This window comes from Phocoena phocoena, chromosome 16 (assembly GCF_963924675.1).
Source record: "Phocoena phocoena chromosome 16, mPhoPho1.1, whole genome shotgun sequence".
Classification (NCBI taxonomy): Eukaryota; Metazoa; Chordata; class Mammalia; order Artiodactyla; family Phocoenidae; genus Phocoena; species Phocoena phocoena.
The window spans coordinates 71235942-71257874 of NC_089234.1; the positions used below are offsets into that span (position 1 = coordinate 71235942).

At 39.7% G+C, this 21933-nt stretch overlaps 1 protein-coding gene across 1 annotated transcript in view; it reads left to right on the plus strand.

Annotated features, from left to right (window-relative positions):
• The window catches only part of LOC136136057 (ankyrin-3-like), an 89241-nt gene that overhangs the window by 58392 nt on the left and 8916 nt on the right, over positions 1-21933 (plus strand). Inside the window, 6 exon segments of the mRNA XM_065893928.1 lie at positions 7732-7806; positions 11321-11452; positions 12340-12483; positions 15132-15440; positions 15720-15810; positions 18299-18677. Coding sequence (XP_065750000.1) covers positions 7732-7806; positions 11321-11452; positions 12340-12483; positions 15132-15440; positions 15720-15810; positions 18299-18677 — 1130 coding nt within the window.

Sequence of the window (21933 nt, forward strand, 5' to 3'; positions counted from 1 at the left end):
TGCCTGGACACGCAGAGGTAGCATTAGTCAACGGATCTATTTCCCCTCTGAAATATCCATCATCTTCAACTTTAATTAACGGATGCAAAGCCACTGCCACGTTACAGGAAAAAATTGCTACAGCTACACACTCTGTGAGCTCTGTGGTTAATGGAGCCACTGACGCAGTTGAGAAAGTGTTCCCGACCACCACAGCAATGCCGTTTTCCCCACTCAGGTCGTATGTTTCTCCAGCACCATCAGCTTTTCAGTCTCTAAGAACTCCTTCTGCAAGTGCACTCTATACATCCCTCGGGTCGTCAATATCTGCAACTACCTCATCTGTAACTTCATCAATAATAACAGTGCCAGTATACTCTGTAGTCAATGTTTTGCCGGAACCAGCATTAAAGAAACTTCCAGACTCTAATTCACTTACAAAATCAGCAGCAGCCTTGCTGTCGCCCATTAAAACATTGACTACGGAGACACTTCCTCAGCCCCATTTCAATCGAACTTCATCTCCAGTTAAGTCATCTTTGTTCCTTGCACCATCTGCCCTCAAGCTGTCTACGCCATCTTCTCTGTCTTCCAGTCAGGAGATACTAAAAGACGTGGCTGAAATGAAGGAGGACCTAATGCGGATGACGGCAATACTCCAAACAGACGTGCCTGAGGAGAAGCCATTCCAACCTGAACTCCCCAAAGAAGGGAGAATCGACGATGAAGAACCTTTCAAAATTGTCGAGAAAGTGAAGGAAGACTTAGTGAAAGTTAGTGAAATCCTTAAAAAGGATGTCTGTGTGGATAATAAGGGACCACTCAAATCACCAAAGAGTGACAAAGGACATTCTCCCGAAGACGACTGGATAGAATTCAGTTCAGAAGAAATAAGAGAGGCAAGACAACAGGCTGCTGCGAGCCATTCTCCATCTCCGCCAGAGAGAGCCCAAGTTAAGGCAAAGGCTGCCTCCGAAAAGGATTATAACCTGACCCAAGTTATCGATTACCTAACAAATGATATCGGGAGTAGTTCACTGACGAACTTCAAGTACAAGTTTGAGGATGCCAAGAAGGATGGTGAAGAGAGACAGAAACGAATTTTAAAACCAGCAATCGCCCTGCAGGAACACAAACTCAAAATGCCTCCAGCCTCCATGAGGTCTTCCACCTCCGAGAAGGAGTTATGTAAGATGGCCGATTCCTTTTTTGGAACAGATACTATTTTAGAGTCTCCAGATGACTTTTCTCAACATGACCAAGATAAAAGTCCCTTGTCTGACAGTGGCTTTGAAACAAGAAGTGAGAAAACACCTTCAGCCCCACAAAGCGCTGAAAGCACTGGTCCCAAACCACTTTTTCAGGAAGTCCCCATCCCTCCGGTCATTACAGAAACGAGAACTGAAGTGGTTCATGTTATCAGGAGCTATGAGCCCTCAGCTGGAGAGGCTCCCCCGTCCCAACCAGAGGAGCCCATGTCACCCAAACCATCACCTACGTTTATGGAGCTGGAACCAAAGCCCACCACTTCTAGTATTAAAGAAAAAGTCAAAGCGTTTCAAATGAAAACCAGTAGCGAAGAAGACGACCACAGTCACGTTCTGGGCAAAGGCATGCGTGTTAAAGAAGAGACTCACATAACCACAACCACCAGAATGGTTTATCATTCTCCACCAGGCAGTGAAGGCGCCTCTGAGAGAATTGAAGAAACCATGTCAGTCCACGACATCATGAAGGCCTTTCAGTCCGGGCGAGACCCTTCCAAAGAGCTGGCAGGTCTGTTTGAACATAAGTCGGCAGTGTCCCCAGACGTTCACAAGTCTGCTGCTGAAACCTCAGCCCAGCACGCAGAGAAGGACAACCAAATGAAACCCAAACTGGAGCGTATAATAGAAGTCCACATCGAAAAAGGTAACCAAGCTGAGCCCACTGAAGTCATTATTAGAGAAACCAAAAAGCATCCCGAAAAGGAAATGTATGTATATCAGAAAGACTTATCCCGGGGAGATATTAACCTAAAAGATTTTCTGCCAGAAAAGCACGATGCTTTTCCTTGTTCAGAGGAACAGGGTCAGCAAGAAGAAGAAGAACTCACTGCTGAAGAGTCGTTGCCTTCTTATCTGGAGTCTTCCAGAGTAAACACTCCCGTGTCCCAAGAAGAAGATAGTCGCCCTAGTTCTGCTCAGCTCATATCTGATGACTCTTATAAAACACTGAAGCTTTGGAGTCAGCACTCAATAGAATACCATGACGATGAGTTGTCAGAACTAAGAGGGGAATCTTACAGGTTTGCTGAGAAAATGCTTCTGTCAGAAAAGCTAGATGTGTCTCATTCTGATACCGAGGAATCAGTTACAGACCATGCGGGACCCCCTAGCTCAGAGTTACAGGGGTCTGATAAGCGGGCCAGAGAAAAAGTAGTCACTGCCCCCAAAAAAGAAATTCTCTCCAAAATCTATAAAGATGTGTCTGAAAATGGTGTAGGTAAAGTGTCTAAGGATGAGCATTTTGATAAAGTGACAGTGTTGCACTATTCTGGCGATGTTAGTAGTCCAAAACATGCCATGTGGATGCGCTTTGCTGAGGACAGATTAGACAGAGGTAGAGAGAAGTTGATATACGAAGATAGGGTGGACAGGACCGTGAAGGAAGCTGAAGAAAAACTGACTGAAGTGTCACAGTTTTTTCGTGACAGAACCGAAAAGCTCAATGATGAACTGCAGTCCCCAGAGAAAAAGCCACACCCTAGGAATGGCAAAGAATACTCATCTCAAAGCTCTACCGGTAGCAGCCCTGAGAAAGCACTGCTGACAGAACTGCTGGCCAACAGTGACGAGTGGGTCAAGGCGAGGCAGCGTGGCTGTGACAGACAAGGCTTCCCCAGAGCCGACGAGAAGGACGCAGTCAGTCTGCCCAGCAGCCCAGAGGTGGTTCCCTCCCAACAGACTGAGGACAGCAAGTCCACAGAGGAAGCCAAAGGAAGTCGTTCACAGAGCAAAGAATCAGAAGGGCCCCAGTCTGGGTTTCAGCTCAAACAATCGAAACTCAGTTCCATTAGATTAAAATTTGAACAAGGCGCGCAGGCCAAAAGTAAGGACGTTTCTCAAGAAGACACAAAGCCGGATGGCCAATCTAGAATCCCAGTTAAAAAAATCCAGGAGAGCAAGCTACCTGTCTACCAAGTGTTCGCTAGAGAGAAACAGCAGAAGGCCATAGACCCTTTGGATGAAAGTGTCCCTGTGCAAAAAGACCTTACGGTATTCAGAGCTAAAGATGAGCATGCCCAGAGCCATGAAATGGTTGTAGATGATTTTGGCTCTGATGATGTGAAAAAACAGAGAACTGAAATCTCAAGTAAAGCAATGCCTGACTATTTTTCTGAGCAACAGCCTAAGGACTTGGCATGTCACGTAACCGCAGAGTTAGCAACCAAGGGACCATGGGACAAAAAGGTCTTTAGAACGTGGGAAAGTCCTGGAGCCACTAACAATAAGTCGCAGAAAGAGAAACTTTCGCATGTGCTTGTTCACGATGTAAGAGAGAATCACGTTGGTCACCCGGAGAGTAAAACTGTTGATCAGAGGGATGAATTTTTGTCTGTGACTGAGAGAGAACACAAATTGTTAACAAATGGCTCTCTCTCAGAAATTAAGGAAATGACTGTAAAATCTCCCTCCAAAAAAGTCTTATACAGGGAATACGGTGTTAAAGACGGGGAACATCCAGGTGGATCTCTTGACCAACCTTCCAGGAGAAGTGAGAGCTCGGCAGTGTCGCACATCCCAGTCAGGGCCGCAGAGGAAAGGAGGACGCCGTCTTCTGACATTCCCGATGGTTTTTGCAAGCAGTCGACATTTCCAAAACATGAACTATCACAAAAGTTACCCCACTCAAGTATGAGTAAAGAGACAGTTGAGACACAGCACCTTAATGCTACAGAAGATGAAAAAGTTACCTATTCAGAAATCAGCAAAGTTTCCAAACGTCAGAGTTACGTAGGCTTATGCCCGCCTCTCGATGAAACCGAGCTCTCCCCGACCAAGTCTCCTGACTCTCTAGAGTTTAGCCCAGGAAAGGAATCGCCCTCTAGTGATGTACTCGACCACAGTCCCATTGATGGATTGGAAAAAGTTGCACCACTGGCCCAGACGGAGGGAGGGAAAGAGATAAAAACTTTACCTGTTTATGTCAGTTTTGTACAGGTGGGGAAGCAGTATGAAAAGGAGATACAACAAGGAGGTGTAAAAAAAATCATAAGTCAGGAATGTAAGACGGTACAAGAGACCAGGGGGACCTTTTATACAACTAGACAGCAAAAGCAACCCCCTTCTCCCCAGGCTAGTCCAGAAGATGATACTCTAGAGCAAGTGTCCTTTCTAGACAGCTCTGGGAAAAGCCCTTTAACCCCAGAGACGCCCAGTTCAGAGGAAGTGAGTTATGAATTTACATCTAAGACACCCGACTCGCTTATAGCCTATATACCAGGCAAACCCAGCCCAATTCCCGAGGTTTCGGAGGAATCTGAGGAGGAGGGACAGGCCAGGTCAGCCTCCTTACAGCAGACTGCAGTGGAGGAGACGGCAGCAGTCGGGCGCCACACACCTAGCAGTGTGAGCACAGACTCTAACCAAAGACTCAGGGCTAACAGAGTTGCCTACATTGAATTTCCCCCTCCTCCACCGCTGGACGCAGACCAGATGGAGTCCGATAAGAAACATCCTTACCTCCCTGAAAGAGAGGTCGACATGATTGAAGTCAGTCTGCAAGACGAGCACGACAAGTACCGACTGGCGGAACCGGTCATCAGGGTGCAGCCGCCTTCCCCAGTTCCTCCTGGGGCGGACGTCAGTGACTCCAGCGATGACGAATCCCTTTATCAACCAGTCCCGGTCAAAAAATACACCTTCAAGTTAAAGGAGGTCGACGACGAACAAAAAGAAGTGACAAAATCCAAAGCCTCCGCTGAAAAGGCTTCCACCCAGAAAGAATCAGAAATGAATGGATCTGGAAAAGATACTGAATTTGGCCTTGGCCTTGATTCACCTCAGAATGAAACGGCCCAGAATGGGAACAACGACCAGTCCATCACAGAGTGTTCCATTGCCACCACGGCAGAGTTTTCTCACGACACAGATGCCACAGAGATCGACTCTCTGGATGGCTACGACCTGCAAGACGAAGATGACGGCTTGACAGAGAGTGATTCTAAATTCCCAAGTCAAACCCTGGAGCTGAAGAAAGATGTCTGGAACACGGAGGGCATTCTGAAGCCAGCTGATCGCTCCTTTAGCCAAAGCAAGTTGGAAGTTATCCAGGAGGAGGAGGGAAGGGTGGGGCCAGATGAAGAGAAGCCACCTTCCAAAAGCCCTTCATCTGAAAAGACTCCCGCTAAGACTGATCAGAAGTCGGGGGCCCAGTTTTTCACACTAGAAGGCAGACATCCTGACAGATCAGTGTTTCCTGATACTTATTTCAGTTACAAAGTAGATGAAGAATTTGCCACTCCTTTTAAGACAGTAGCTACCAAAGGTCTAGATTTTGACCCCTGGTCTAATAACCGAGGGGATGATGACGTTTATGACAGTAAATCACGGGAAGATGAAACTAAGCCATTTGGTCTGGCTGTGGAAGACCGCTCTCCAGCCACCACCCCCGATACAACGCCAGCCCGAACGCCAACTGACGAAAGTACCCCTACTAGTGAGCCTAACCCCTTCCCATTTCATGAAGGAAAAATGTTTGAGATGACTCGCAGTGGTGCAATTGACATGAGCAAGAGGGATTTTGTGGAAGAGAGGCTCCAATTTTTCCAGATTGGTGAGCATACTTCTGAAGGGAAGTCAGGGGACCCGGGGGAAGGGGATAAAAGTACAGTCACTGCCATACCACAGCCACAGGCAGGGGACACCACTGTAGAAACCAATCTAGAGGGAAATGTAGAGGCACCTACAGTGGAACCTAACCCCAGCATCCCGACCAGCGGAGAGTGTCAGGAAGGCACATCCGGTAGTGGCTCCCAGGAGAAAGCAGCGGCCACTAACACCTCTAAACTTGACCCCAAGTTGCGCACGCCTATAAAAATGGGAATTTCTGCGTCCACCATGACCTTGAAGAAAGAAGGCCCTGGAGAAGTGACAGATAAGATAGAAGCTGTGATGACCAGTGGTCAGGGATTAGAGAATGAACCTGTAACAGTGATTTCAAATACAGCCGATAGCCACATGGGCGTTAGGCCCCAAGAAAAACATGATTTTCAAAAAGATAACTTTAATAACAACAACAATTTGGATTCTTCCACTATACAGACAGATAACATTACAAGTCACGTAGTTCTGACAGAACATTCTGCACCCACTTGTACCACAGAGAAAGCTAATCCAGTGAAAAGCTCATCAGGAAAAAGGACAGGGGTACTGCAAGGACATTGTGTGAGAGAGAAACAGAAAGTTCTTGGAGAGCAGCAAAAGACAAAGGAATCAATAGGGATTAGGCGAAAATCCAAACTTCCCATAAAGGCCACTTCACCAAAAGATCTCTTCCCACCAGATCATATGCCAAACATTCATGTGAGTAAAATGAAGCAGGTTAGTCAATCTGAGAAAACCAAAACCCTTACTGCTTCTTCACGTGTAGATGTAAAGTCCAGAATTCCAGTGAAGAATACACACAGGGAAAACACAGGTTCAGTTAGAAAACCGTGTGCTACACAAAAGCAGGGGCAGCCAGACAGAGGCAAGGCCAAACAGCTTCCATCCAAGTTGCCAGTAAAGGTAAGATCCACCTGTGTCACCACCGTCACCACCACCACCACCACCACCACCACAGTTAAAGTTAGGAAAAGTCAGCTTAAGGAAGTATGTAAACACTCCATTGAATATTTTAAGGGAATTAGTGGTGAGACCTTAAAGCTTGTGGACCGCCTCTCGGAAGAAGACAAAAAGATGCAGTCCGAGTTGTCCGATGAGGAAGACAGTACCTCAAGAAACACGTCGTTGTCCGAGACTTCCCGGGGTGGCCAGCCTTCGGTTACAGCGAAGTCTGCTAGAGATAAGAAAACAGAGGCAGCACCTTTAAAATCAAAGAGTGAAAAGGCCGGCAGTGAGAAATGGAGCAGTAGGAGGACTGGTGAGAATGAAGGCAGTCAGGTCTCTCGAGCACTCTTTGCTCACATCCTGGAGAACGAGCATAGTTTGTAAACACTTTCCAACTCGTAGACCCTAGTGCATGAACTGTTGTGATTGCCTGTGGAGTGACTTAACCGTAGTTTCTCATTCTGTCATTGTCATCTGTACGTGCTGTCTATATACTCTTCTTTCTTCCTCTTAACCCAACGACACTGTAGACAGCTAGGGAAGCATGCTGAAGATATCGGTGTCATTCAAGATGAGCAACTTTTTTTTTTTTCAGTGTGCTAATGGATATGATTCTGTCAAAGTAAGAGCACAGATGTTGAAATGCCATCGTGGTGTTTTCACCAACACGACACTTCTGTAACTACTGTAAAGTAGCTAGCTTGTCAGCATGTTGAATTCCATTACATTGAGCATCCATGTAGTCTGACATTTGGCCTGATGCAGGTGAAAATCAAGTGAGTCATGTGAAAAGAGAAGTGTTCATGTAGGTGATTAGGACACATTGAAGTGTACAGTGTTAGCAGTAGTCTCTCTGTAAAATCTGAATACTGCTAACAGCAATTTTCCAGTATCGTGTCTTTCTTGATGATTATTTTAATTAAGAAATTGTAAATCGTAGGTCCACAGAGTCCATGTGAACGGACAGATATCAGGATGGCAATAGTAGCCGATCACCTGGGACTCAGTTGGACAGGTAAGTGTGTGTACACCTGAATGAAACAAACAGTTTCTTAGTTTGTCTTTTTCACAAGCAGTTTATCATTAAAAACAAATAGCAATGAGTAAAATACATTTTTATCACTTGTAATTCTATCTACCCAGAGTTAATTATAGTATACTGTGTTTTTCAAAACTTTTCTATGCACATACCCTAAAGAATAGACATTTAAATCTTATTTTACCTTCATTTTAAGCACTTTCTTCACAATGCCATTTCTGGTAATATGGGATAACCTTTTACCTAATAGCAAATTTATTTTGTGGCATATAGGAAAACGTAGCTAAGGCCTATGGTTTTCAGATAATCCAAAAATTTTAGCTATGGTTTATGCCCTTAGGTCAGCTCTCTTAGGCAATAGTTCAACTAATCCATGCCTAGGTTTCACAAATCTTAATCATTCATGAGTCACTGTCACAATTTTTACGATATACACAAATTATTTGCATGCTTATTGAGCTGATACTTTTAAGCGGGCTCACTTTTATGGTCAAAGATTTATTTAAAAGGAACTCATGTCATTTTGATAATGATAAACAAGAAAACAAAGGATGAGGGTTAAGCTTAAATTTTGAATTAAAATTGAAAAAAATAGGATACAGGTGAATGAATCTATTCAATTTACAAAAATAGTTGAGCTCTGTGAAATGAATGAAACTTTTTATAATCAGGGTGTAGAAGAGGAATTTTTGGCTTGATTTCACTTCATTAAAGATGAAGATAAGGCTCTGTGTCAACTGGACAATACTGCTTTGTAGTTTTTTTTGGTTTTTTGGGGTTTTTTTGCGGTACGCGGGCCTCTCACTGTTGTGGCCTCCCTCTCCCGTTGTGGAGCACAGGCTCCGGACGCGCAGGCTCAGCGGCCATGGCTCACGGGCGTAGCCGCTCCGCGGCATGTGGGATCCCCCCCCAGACCGGGGCACGAACCCGTATCCCCTGCATCGGCAGGCGGACTCTCAACCACTGCGCCACCAGGGAAGCCCCTGCTTTGTAGTTTTGATGTTAACTGGGCCCCCCAAATCCTACTTCACATGAATCAGAGAAATTTTAAGTTTTATAGGTTGAGTGTATTTTTTTTTAATGCACAGCCAAAAAACAACAGTTAAATATAAATAAATGTTAATTATTGTCCTATTTAAAGTCATCTTGCATACTATCAGCGACATACATTCTCTACTCAGGGAAACAATTATCTAGGCTATCAAAATGGACAACATGAAACTAGATCATGGCACAAAAGGTCATTTACATTTATTTCCTTCGAATGCCCTGAATCCCAGGCCTTCCCCACCCTCCGCATATTAAGGCCTCCTCTCTCCTTCCGCCCAGCCCTGCCCTCAGGCACACTGCTACTGACCTGGCCTAGTGGAGCTCTTAAGAAACAGTGGGTCTGAGTAATCCTTTGCAGACTGTTGAGAGTTAACAGTAATTCATTATGTATAAGTATTTCTGAACATAAAATTAATAATAGTATTATATTTTAACAGTAGACACTGTAACCTGAAAATATCCTGGAGCGAATGTTGATTTTGTGTATTATTTACCCATAACTATTAGATTATTTTCTTTAAGCAAAACCAGTCCTTAGTTTGTCAGAGTAAACTCTTGGAGAATATGTGACATAAGAATAGCGAGAGGGCTTCCCTGGTGGCGCAGTGGTTGAGATTCCGCCTGCCGAAGCAGGGGACACGGGTTCGTGCCCCGGTCCGGGAGGATCCCACATGCCGCAGAGCGGCTGGGCCCGTGAGCCATGGCCTCTGAGCCTGCGCATCCGGAGCCTGTGCTCCGCAGCGGGAGAGGCCACAGCAGTGAGAGGCCCGCGTACCGCCAAAAAAAAAGAATAGCGAGACAAAGTCATAAAACTGTAAAATTCTTAGTGACAATGTGTCTTTGCTCTTCACTGAGTCTCTAGACAAAGGATATGGTTCGGTCACGAGGGCAGGAAGGATTACTGCCCTTAAAACACAAAGAGATAAGGCACTTAAAAAAAATTAACTTTTCTAATTCGAATTACTATATGCTCAATGAAGATTATTAGGAAAATTAGCATTTAGAAAAACAAAATTTAAATCCATCCCTCAGAACCGCTGTTAACAAGCAACTTAATGTACTTTGGTGGGTTTTTTTTTAAATAAAAAGCTTTTAAAATGTTATATACACAATGTAATTTTCTGCTTTTTTATTTACTTTCTGATCTTGGTTTTAATGGACAAATAACATCCAATAGCCATACTTTACAATGGTGTTTTGCTGTTGGTAACAATGCACTAGTGAGTCATGAAATCAGTTCATGCTTTGTTTTTGTTTTTAAAAGGAAAAGAAAATGTCTGTCTATCACATATAGTAAGGTTATTTTGCTCCATAAAGATGTGGTTTCATTTATGTAAGCATCATGATATACAATGTATTTCTAACTGTGGGCTGTGATCACTTTGCCAGCCACTGCATTACATTAATTAACTTCTCTCCTTTTGTTCAACACATGCTTTGTTTTCAATTTTTCAGTAGTACAAGCCTACAGTGAGCATTCATGTATGTAAATAATTGTGTACAACCCTATGTACTCTCACCATAGATTTCTAGGAGTGAAATCAGTTGGTCAAAGGATACAGACATTTTTGAGCCTCTGAATACATTTTGCCAAACTGCTGGAAACGGTTCTTAAGCAGGATAGAGTCGTCCAATTCCTTTTCCATGGATTTTTTTTCCCATTTCTTACTTTTTATAATCATTTAAGGTAATAAACACCTGACACATCTTTTTTAAATGTACAAAAAATATACAGTGAAAAGTAAGTCTCCTTCTCACCTTTGACTCCCAAGTTTAACTCTCCCAAGGCAACTACGCATATCATATGTATCCTTCCGAAGACACACTCTGCATTTACAAGATTGAGTGTATGGTTATATACACTTAGCTGGACAGAAAGCTTATCTCCCTTTTATTTTTTACACAAGTGACAGCGTATCATAGACAATGATCTGGCTTGGAGTCATCATTTAACCTCCCAAGTGGCACTGATGAAACTTGAAGGCATATAGAATAGAGTATTATGTGAGTAAAAGATCTACTTCATGGAGGTTGCCGAGAGAAAACTCTACCGGCTCCTCTTGTGCCATGTTTATGAATTGTATATCCCTATGTATCTTGTATGAAGTTTGCTCAAATTGCAGACAATAATTTGGCTGAGTTAAAAGAATCTAGCAACATCCTCTTTGAACAGAGCAAGAATCTTTATAAAATAATCTCCAAAGGGAATCTGATTATAACCAAGGAATTATCTTAGGAGAGATAAGTCACAGCCTGTATATTATCAGTATTTTCCTGTGAAATCAAGTATATAAAGATTAATGCCCAAGGCTGTACTTGGGTTTTACTATAAAATCCTTTCCTTTTTTTGGGGGGGGGGGGCAGTTGAGCATTACTTTTATGAAATATATGTGATAAAATTACAATATGAAATCTTAGTAACTCCTTTTCTTTTCTACAGAACTGGCAAGGGAGCTGAATTTTTCAGTGGATGAAATCAATCAAATACGTGTGGAAAATCCAAATTCTTTAATTTCTCAAAGCTTCATGTTATTAAAAAAATGGGTTACCAGAGATGGAAAAAATGCTACAAGTATGCTGAAATTATATTACTTTAACTTGCAAAATTGCATATGTCTAATATTTCAGATAAGCCTACCGTTAATAAGATCACAGTGATCATAAAGTAATGGCAAGTTATACTTGTTTAATTGTGTGCGTCTTTAGGAAGCTTTTTAGGAAGCAAGTAGTAGGGGCTTTTTGGCATTTTGTCTATATTTGCATGTTTTGCATTTTTCTCTGTGACCGTCAAAAATGAAAATATAATTCTAGCTGTTCAGTCATGGGGCAGTAGTGGGAAACAATGTGAAGTTACTGCTATGGCCAGAAATGGATGTGCAGAGAGGTAATAGAGAAAAGGATAGGATCAAATCATTTTATCCAGCCTGGTCTGTGATGGCAGAGAACTCCCCAGTATTCCTGGGTTTTGTGTGGTTTAGGTGGTGGTAGGGGAGTGGTGCTATACTGTGACAAATGCCAACCCATAACGATGTGGAATCAGTTACTGGGGGTTTGCCTGGGTCGGCCTGACCTTAGTAAGTCATGAATGCTAAGCATCAAACATAAGGGTGACCTATTCTGACAGTCTAACAGGAGAGGAATGTGTTTATTAGATCCCCTTATAACTAACGGGAGTGTCGCTGTCTTGAGGCCTATCTGCTCTGCGCCTTACAGAGACGGAACAAATGTGGCTGTCATCACACACGGCTTCACAAAATGGTTCTTAAGACCCTAACGTATCTTCCCTGGAGCAGCAAGCTTTCTGAGCCCTCTGGGTAGTGAATATCGCAGAGGTGCAGTGAGGCGGAACTAAGACTCTAGGAGGGTCAAGAGAGCCATGCCTTTGTGTGGGTATTGTGATGACTTAGAAGAAAATCATTTAATTGGGTTTTCAACCTTTTTTTTTCCCTCCTCTTTCAGCTGATGCCTTAACTGCGGTCTTGACAAAAATTAATCGAATAGATATAGTGACTCTGCTAGAAGGACCAATATTTGATTATGGAAACATTTCAGGCACCAGAAGTTTTGCAGATGAGAACAGCGTTTTCCACGACCCTGTGGATGGTAACTGAATTTAGCGTTCATATTTACTTAATCATTTGATAAAATTTGAAAGTGCAGTAGGACAAGGCAGTCACGTAAAACCAACTAAATTATGATTTGCTTGACTTAATTTCTCACTTTCACGGCATATTCTCTGCCAGAGTCTGCCAACAAACACCCTGATAGAACAAACTTGATAAATGTCTCTGTTATATAAAATACAAATAATGAAGTATATAAAGGCATAAGTTAACTGAAAGAGTTGGTATCTCAAATGTTTTACATGACCAAATGGAAGAAAATTTAATATCTAGAGAATATGTTGCTTTTGTCATTTTTATATTAACCTAAAAAACTAGGGAACTCTTTTATTCCTATTTAGGTAAAACCAAGTTGTGGGCTATTATACAAATTGTTAGGTAAAATGGTTAATTACTGTTTTGAGAACAAGTATTTAAGCATGTACTGAAAGAGACAAATGTATCACTCAAACAGGTGTTTTCGTTATTTAGCATTATTTTAACTTCATATGCTGCCATTTTTTTGTTTGGAAAAACACTACTTGACCCATCGTATATATAAAAGGTAGCGTAATTTCTAATTCAATGAGCACAGATGTCGCGAATAACATAATAATTCCTCTTTTACATTAGCTTAATTTATATGATAATAGTGTCATTTTTCCTTCATTATGTAAATTGGGGCTTTTTTCAACAAAGTATTAAGAAAAGTATGACAAATATCTTACTATGTTTTTCAAGATGTTCATAAATGGAAATTTATTCCTATAATGAATTTTGAGTACAAAAATGTTGATGCTATGGAGGCAAGAAGAGGAGCTAGGGATATTTTTCTACTATTTCATTTTTTTTGAAATATGGTGATTTTTTTTCCATTTTTAAACAGCAAAGTTAGACCACCAATAATCAATAACTTATAATTCTGCATATGTGACAAAACATCTCAAATTCTTAGAAAGTTTCTGCTTACTAAAGTCAACAGAAAACTTAAAGTGTACCTTGTTATCCCCATAACATCAAACATGTGGGTAATAATGTCAAAAGTGGTTTCTTTTTAAGCTTATAAATATCACAGAACCTGGAAAAATGCTCTCTTCAAGGCCCTGTCTTATATGTGAGGCCATATATTGATGACCAAACTCTCTGTGCACAAGATAAAGACAGACCAGTATTATATCAAATTTTGGGTTTTTGCCAAGTTTATAGAATATTTTAATATTCTTTACTGGGAAACTTTTTTAAGAAAAGTAGTTTTAACAAACAAGATGATCAGAAAACAATGGAAGTATTCAATGGAATTGAAAGTTTCATTTAACATTTTAAAATCAAGAGTATCATTAAATAAATCCACAAGGGCTTTTTGTTGCTACATCTTAATATTTTATATTCTCTATTTTTAAAATTCTTAGGGAAATTTATGTTTATGAAGTAAATTTTACTTGTGCAGATTATAAACCTCATGTAGTCTTAGACAAATGTTCAACATTCTGGTTTATGGGTGACCGTAACAGAAAAATGTTCACGTACCTATAGTAATTTGAATTTACAACCAAAGCTAAGTTGGTATTTATCTTGGACTGATGGAAAAATTAGGCTTTAGTTTTTTAGACCAATAAGTCAGAAAGTGTGCCTGGTTGCCTTTTTGTTCTGGTCTCTCCTCTTCGTTGAACTTCTGTGAAACTTCCTTTCCTCACCATGACCAGACCATTGTTGACTTTTCTCTCTGCTGAAGGAGAAAAATAACTCCCTTAGTCCACGCAGCAAAGTTTAAAACGAGGCAATTTCTCCCTCCTTCCCCTTTGTGTAGGCTGGGTAGTAAACTTCTGTTGTTCCATAGCATTGTCATGAACATTCAGAGGGCTCTCTGTAAACGGCTTTCCTCCTGTCTCTGTTGTGTATCATTTCTTTTTTCTCTTTATTTGATTCATGCTTCTGAGTGGACCCCTACCACCAAGTTCACCAAGACTTCCATGCGTACACAACCCTTTCATCTCTGTCACATTACGACACCTGAAGAGTTTACGTGGAGTCTTTTCTACTTTATCTGCTTTTTAAATCCTTTTCCTAACATCTTTTTAGATTTTTTCCCCAGTACTACTGCTCTAAAATCTAATGGTCATTTCTTTCCAAAGATTAAATTCATTTTTCTTTGCTGTAAATTTCATGGGAAATAAGTTAAGAATTAAGAGTTGGGTAGCATCACTCTTATGTACAGTTCTTAAAATAAGTTATAAGTAATTAATTATAAAAATTGGTTTCTTGTGGCTTGCTGTATTCAGTCCACCACAATGTGGATTTTGCATGCTAAAAGTAGAAAGATATTATTTGGCCATGCAATAAATGTATCTTACGTAATGACAGCTAACTTTATATTGGATCAAACTTGTGTATTTAAGTTACTGTATTAAAATTACCAAGATCGATAAACAATTTATATCTTAATTAACCAGTATTCTATTTTATTGTAGCTTGCACTAGTCTTTTATTTCATTGTATTACATATACTTGAACTGTACCAATAAATTTATCAACATTATTCTGTAATTCATCACACATTTTCATACCTAATATAATTTAAGTCATTCCATGTGTTTTTGTTTGATGTGCTCTAATTCATTCCAGTCAGTCCAAATGTACTGTCTTCCATAGGTTATCCTCCCCTTCAAGTGGAACTGGAAACTCCCACAGGGTTGCACTACACACCACCCACCCCTTTCCAGCAAGATGATTATTTTAGTGATCTCTCTAGCATAGAATCTCCCCTTAGAACCCCCAGTAGACTGAGTGATGGGGTAGTGCCTTCCCAGGGAAACGTAGAGCATTCAGCAGACGGACCTCCAGTCGTAACTGCAGAAGACACGTCCTTGGAAGACAGCAGACTTGAAGACTCAATGCCTTTGACAGAAATACCTGAAGCAGTGGATGTACATGAGAGCCAGTTGGAGAATGTATGTCTGAGTGAGTATCCTCAATACCTCGGAAGGATGGCTGGGGTCCCAAGAGATGTTAAACCAGCAGAGCCATTGGAACAGACTAGAAAAGTAGGAGTGAGCTCTGAGCAGCAAGAGAAAGGAAAATCTGGTCCTGATGAGGAGATGACGGAAGAAAAACTCAAATCTCTATTTGAGGATATTCAACTTGAAGAAGGAGTAGAGTCTGAGGAGATGACAGAAGAAAAAGTACAGGCTATTCTTAAACGTGTTCAGCAAGCAGAACTGGAAATGTCTTCAATTACAGGTTGGCAGAATGAGACATCAAGTGGAAACCTAGAGTCCCCTGCTCAAGCTCGAAGAATAACTGGTGGGTTACTAGATCGACTGGATGACAGGTATGGCTCTGGGTCAGAAAAAGGAAAGTGAAATGCAGGTTACATGTTAATAGTTTGTTTTCTTTCTTTATTTTTTGGCTGTGCCATGCAGCTTGTGGGATCTTAGTTCCCTGGCCAGGGATCGAACCTGGGCCCTTGGCAGTGAAAGCATGGAGTCCTAACCACTGGACTGCCAGGGAATTCCAGTAGTTTGTTTTAAATGTATGCTTTTTAGCAATTACTGTTCTTCTAAATTACCATTCCAATTTCAGGATAATACATGCTTTAAAGGTTAGTTCATTCTGCTAATCTGGAGAGGGAAAGTTACATTAAACTCAAATATAATTCTTAAAACTACTGATAATTAGCTGAAGTAAAATGCAAAAAGTTATTATACACATGCTAAAGATTAATACATTTTCTTTACTTTAGAAGGTTACTCTTTTCTACTTTATTACCTGTAGTATTATTCTTTCCACATAGCCAGAAATTAATGCTCATTTAAAATAATGTAATAAATAGAATTCTGTCTTTTAGAAATATAAGCATTTCTATTGTTTCCTGACTTCAAACATAAATGTGCTTATTATACAAAATTTTAAAATACAGATTTAAAAAATCAATACAATGCCATCATCTAGCAATAACCACCGCTAAAATTTTGGTGAATTTCTTTTACATACGTGTTTTTAAATGTCACAGAAAAATGCAGAGAAGCAAAAAAGTCATCTATCCTTATCATACTAAGAAAAACAACTAACACTGTATATATATCCTTCCTTTTTTCTACATGAATATTTTATATAATTTGCAATATGGCATATGTAATTCTTTACCCCCAAATAATATGGGCATGATAGAAATTTGTTTATAACCAAAATAATTCCCTAATCATGAATCTGGTTCTTTTTACAGTGATCTTCCTCTAGGAGGGTAAGAGCTAGTGTCCTTGAGACACTGGTTCAAACCCCACCACCATTAGGTTTGCACTTTTCGACTTGATTGATTTCTAAGCTCTAAGAACGCCACTGTAGTTGGCTTTAAAAATAAGAATACTACTACTTTCCTCAAACAGGTTTATAGATTGAAAAAGAAAGCCTGTAGCATGCCTACCCAATGACTGGTACAGACAGTATCTCAGTGATAGCTGGCATTATTTTATTTATGCACACATAAAATATATTTTACTTCAGTGGTAACTAGTGATAAACCTCACTTCTTTTCATACAACTTATTTTATAACCATGTTTAATATTTTCATATTGCTGATAAGCTTCTTGCTCAATGGAAATTCCCAAAGAGGGAGGTGACAACATTTGCAAAGAGTTCGCAAAACTCCCTTTGAAGAATGGGAGCATCAATGAATTCTATGTTCAGCCTACAGAATAGAGTATGGAGACAAGAAATAGTACTAATTTTCATGTCTAGGTTCAGATAGAATCACATAATTTATAGTTGCATAACAGGAAATTAGATATAGCTAGGAGTTATAGTTATCGTACAGGGTCTTCACAGTATGCTGGGACTGTTTGTCCTTAAACATCCGGAATAGGATGTGCTATTAATATTTTTTGATAAAGGTGTTTAATCAGAATTTGATTTATAAGGATACGCACATACATATACATAGTACATATATTGTACATAGAAAACATTGCACTAGTTTTATTGCCTTCGGAATTCTACAGGTAATAAGCAAAGGTGCTAATAAAAACAATATACAAAAAAAACCCAATATACAAACTATAAAATAAAGTAAAAGTCTATATTGAAACTAGTAAAAATTAGAGACCAATTTAAAAGAAAGTAATGGAAGAGAAAGATTTTTAAGAGTCAAAAGGAAAACAGTCCTCACAGGTAGTAGAAGCAGCAGGTGAGCACCCACAGCCTTATCACCGGAGAGAGTCAGCAGAGGTCAGGAGTGGAGAAAGATGAGAGCCCAAGGAAGGTTCTCACGGTTCTTCCACGGTGGGAAAAGCATGACGGTAGGATTCACAATTGGAAACACATACAAAGACTGGAACATAGTGTTCTTGAGGATGCCAGAGCTCTCATCACAGGAATTCATTTTGTTCTTTGTCATCAGTTTTCTCACTGGCACTAGAAAAGCATTTGGAGATCTCCTCCTCTTTTAGATTGGTGGGTCTGGAACTCTGGGTATGTCCATGAACCTCTCAGGATTACTTTTTAAAAGATACAGAATCCAAGGAGCTGTATCAGTACAATTAAACAAAACAAAAGAAAAACAGTGACAGCATAGCCAGCCAGCTAGTTTGGGAGTTGGAGTGAAGGGGATGCCTGGAGCCTGTGTATCATCTCCTCACCCCACACCCACACCCACAACAGGCCCTCAGAGTTTGAAATCTGATGACCAGATTTTTCATGCGTTTCTACTGTATGTCTTTCTTTAAAAGTAGTTAAAAACACGGCTGTTGAAAATTTAGAGCTTCTGAAGCCCATCTGCAGCCATATGTTACCATTATAAATTTCCACATCTTCTCTATTGCAGCCCTGACCAGTGTAGAGATTCCATTACCTCGTATCTCAAAGGGGAACCTGGAAAATTTGAAGCAAATGGAAGCCATGCAGAAGTCACTCCAGAAGCAAAGACAAAATCTTACTTTTCAGAATCCCAAAATGATATAGGGAAACAGAGTGCAAAGGAAACTCTGAAACCAAAAATACAAGGTTCTGGTCGTGTTGATGAACCAGCATCACCACTAGCGGCATATCAGAAAGCTCTAGAAGAAACCAGCAAGTTTGTCATAGAAGATCCTAAACCCTGTGTGCCTGTCAGTATGAAAAAGATGAGTAGGACTACTCCTGCAGATGGCAAGCCAAGGCTTAACCTCCATGAAGAAGAGGGATCCAATGGGTCTGAGCAAAAGGTACGTCATCTAGTTTTCCACTGTGCTGTCATTTAAGCTGAAAGTACTGACGCTTCGATTCTTTTATAATCTTGTAGCACTGGGCCCAGTGTTCGTTACTACTTCCAGATTATCAATGTGTGATTGAAAATCGTAATACTAATAATGGGGGTAAAGAAAGTAATGAGTAAAATATATGCTATTTGTCATCCCTTCTTTCATTGGGTAGAAAAAAGGAATAAACATCTTCTTAGCCATTTTTCAGGAGGGAAAAGAATACAGCAATGTTAAGTAAGTAGCTTAAGGCCCAGTTTTAATTTTGTCTGGGATTTAGGTTTCCTGACTCCCAACCTAGTCTTCTTTCTTGAGGATGGAGGATAATTATCCTGACCCTTTCTGGTTCTTTTGCACAATTTAAAGAGTCACTAGCATTGACCCATCTAAGAGTTCTATCCTACAAGGTCTGTTGCCTGAAAGGGTGTTTTAAAAATTGAAGAAACACAGTTCCCAAGCCTAAAATGAGGTGGGTATACTACTGTTGGTTGACGGCATTTAGAAATGCAACATTAAAAGTATCATTTTAATTATTTTTATATCTAAGTTGATAATTATCTTAATATTTGTTTTTAATAATTTAAAAAACCTTACTGTCATATAATTATTTGCTTGCTTTTTGTACTTATATGTTTTTGTGCCACCATCTAATAGATTTCATTATTCTTTGAGGGTAGACATTTTTAGATATTAAAAAATTTTTAATTGAAATTATGATTCATAGATAGATATAAGAAAATTAAGATCAGTCCTGTCTCCTATATTTTTGACTGCTTTTTGCTCTCTCAATTTTTGTGTCTTTTCATGAACTATGCAGTAGAAATAGACTGAGAGTTATACATCTTTGGAATAGTAGTACTTGAAGTTTTCCCTAAAACATCTAGTTTACTTAAGATCTTCTACAGTGTTTTGGGTAGGAAAAAAAAGAAACAAATCTTTTGTAAAAATAATGAGCCCGTGACTAATTTGAGGTTTAGGAAAATTTAGTAAACTCCTAATCCCTCAGGAGCCAATTATCAGCTTATTAACTAATCATATCCTTTCCTTTTCCCTCCTGCAGGCTGTTTTTTTGGATCACTTTCCTGCTTGTTTGTTAGGAGGGAAAGTGAGAGGAAATAAAATCCTCAGGACTTTCTTTCATTTCCTTCCTGACAAGTCTGTTTTGAGTATTGCTTTCTGCCTTCTAGTTAACTCGTAGCATGTTTAAGCAATATGACTTTGGATGGAATGTTCCCTTTTAAAATGAGCCTGCAAAATATAGGGAGGAGCAGTAACATAGTGATGTTTTAACTATGAAAATGTATTGTGCAAAAACCTATTAAAAATCGATAGGGAAGTTCTGAAATATGTAAGTAAGCATTTCGACGGCATACATGTGCCTACATATTGCCCATTGGGGAAGCTTGGAGAAGGCACAAAGAGGATTTGAGAAAGAAAGTCTTAACCCTGAATGGAAATGCAGCTGAATTCATCAGTAATGGAAAATAATTAGTTGTTAGAAAATGTTTTCGAGATTTCTTATAAATGAGTTTGTGCCTTTCGCATTGGTCACTGGTCCTACTCCAATGCATAAAGGCTTCAGGAGCATAGCAATTCACAGTGAAGTTAAAGCTTCTGGAATATAAAAGTCTGACCTCACAAGAAATTCGAAGATGTCCAGGATGTATTTTTTTGTGGCTAGACCATAGTACAATAGTAATCAACTAGGTCGTCGGATGTATGATCTCAGAAAACAGCCCCCTTTTTGTCCCCTGAAAAATCAGGTCAAAAGTCCGGGTGCAGCTCTTAAACGGATGACTGCCTGCTGTTACAAGGTAAAAATCCTGCTGCTTTCCACCTCTATACATGCCGCAACCCATGGCAAGGAGTACTGAGAAAATTCCATTTGGTCTCCTAGTTACCCTCTGTGCCATTGCATAGAGAATTCTCTAAAAGGAATCCTGGTCAAGATTCTACTACCATCTTCTCTCTACCCTTCACCTTAAGACTGGCAGAGACTCCATGGAGAAAATGGAAACAAACATTAGCCAAATGGCCACTTTTTCTTTATGTGAGGGGCTGGTCTCAGATGACTCTTGATAGGATTATAATTGACATCTAGGTTTGTTGTCAGTGTTTGCATTAACATATGTTCTTCTGCTTTTAAATGTTTCAAGTGAAAAACCTTTCCCCAGTCTAAGATTCTGGGTATGGATAATTCAGATTGAATTTTCTCTTCTGCCTCATCTAATCTATTAATTGCTAAATGCTGATTAGTAGTTCTTTTGCAATCTGAATTCGTCTTACCTTTTTCTGCTTTTCTGAGCCATTGTAGGGCCTCCTTTCACAATATTTAGGTCATTCTAAGTGTCCTGAATTTATGGTCCTTTTCTAAAAAAATTTTAAAGTAATGGGGAATTTAGTAGCCAGTATCTTTGCAAGGAGTAAGAAACTTGAAAACTATTTCCTTTTGATACCATATTATTCAGTAGGGCATTTTGTTCAGATGAAATTTCCTACAAAGTTAAGGTTGATATTACTATAACATTTTAAAATATTTGGTAAGTTTACCTTTGGTGAAGAATGGCCTACTTTATTATCTATTTGACTAACATTTCATTAATAATTTTTGCTAACACTTACACCTCCTGTAACAATTTTACTTATTTTTTTCCTATTTTTACCAATTCTGCCATTGATTTTTCCAATGGATATTAACTACCGTTCCTATCCCTGGGACTGTCAGATTTGGGGTAACTAGTACACTTAGAAAATAAAATACTAGAATTGTTTTCAGAACTCCACCACTAAAATTTAGAAATAAAATTATTCCGTGTATACTCTTGACCATGATATTTAAGTAGAAGCTGAAGATAATTTTCCCTTTGACTTACGAGCTGTTTATCACTCGGTAGTTTTTCCTTATTCCTATCCTTATTTCCTAAAAAGTAATACTTTGTGTAATTACTGTATTCTTATTGTCTGTGCAATGTTGTTTCTATTCTAATTTCATATCAGTTCTTTAAAATAAGACCTCAGGCTTTCAAATCTTTTACATTCCTCATTTGAATAAACTCCTACTGAGTTCCAATTATGTATTAGGTATGAATTATGCTGATAAAAATCTCCTGGCAAATTATGCTGATATAAATTGTATACTTTTCATAAAGTTCAAAATAGCTTTTGATAAAGTTGTCAAATCTGACCACAATATCATATAAGTCAGAAATACTATGCCTCTTTC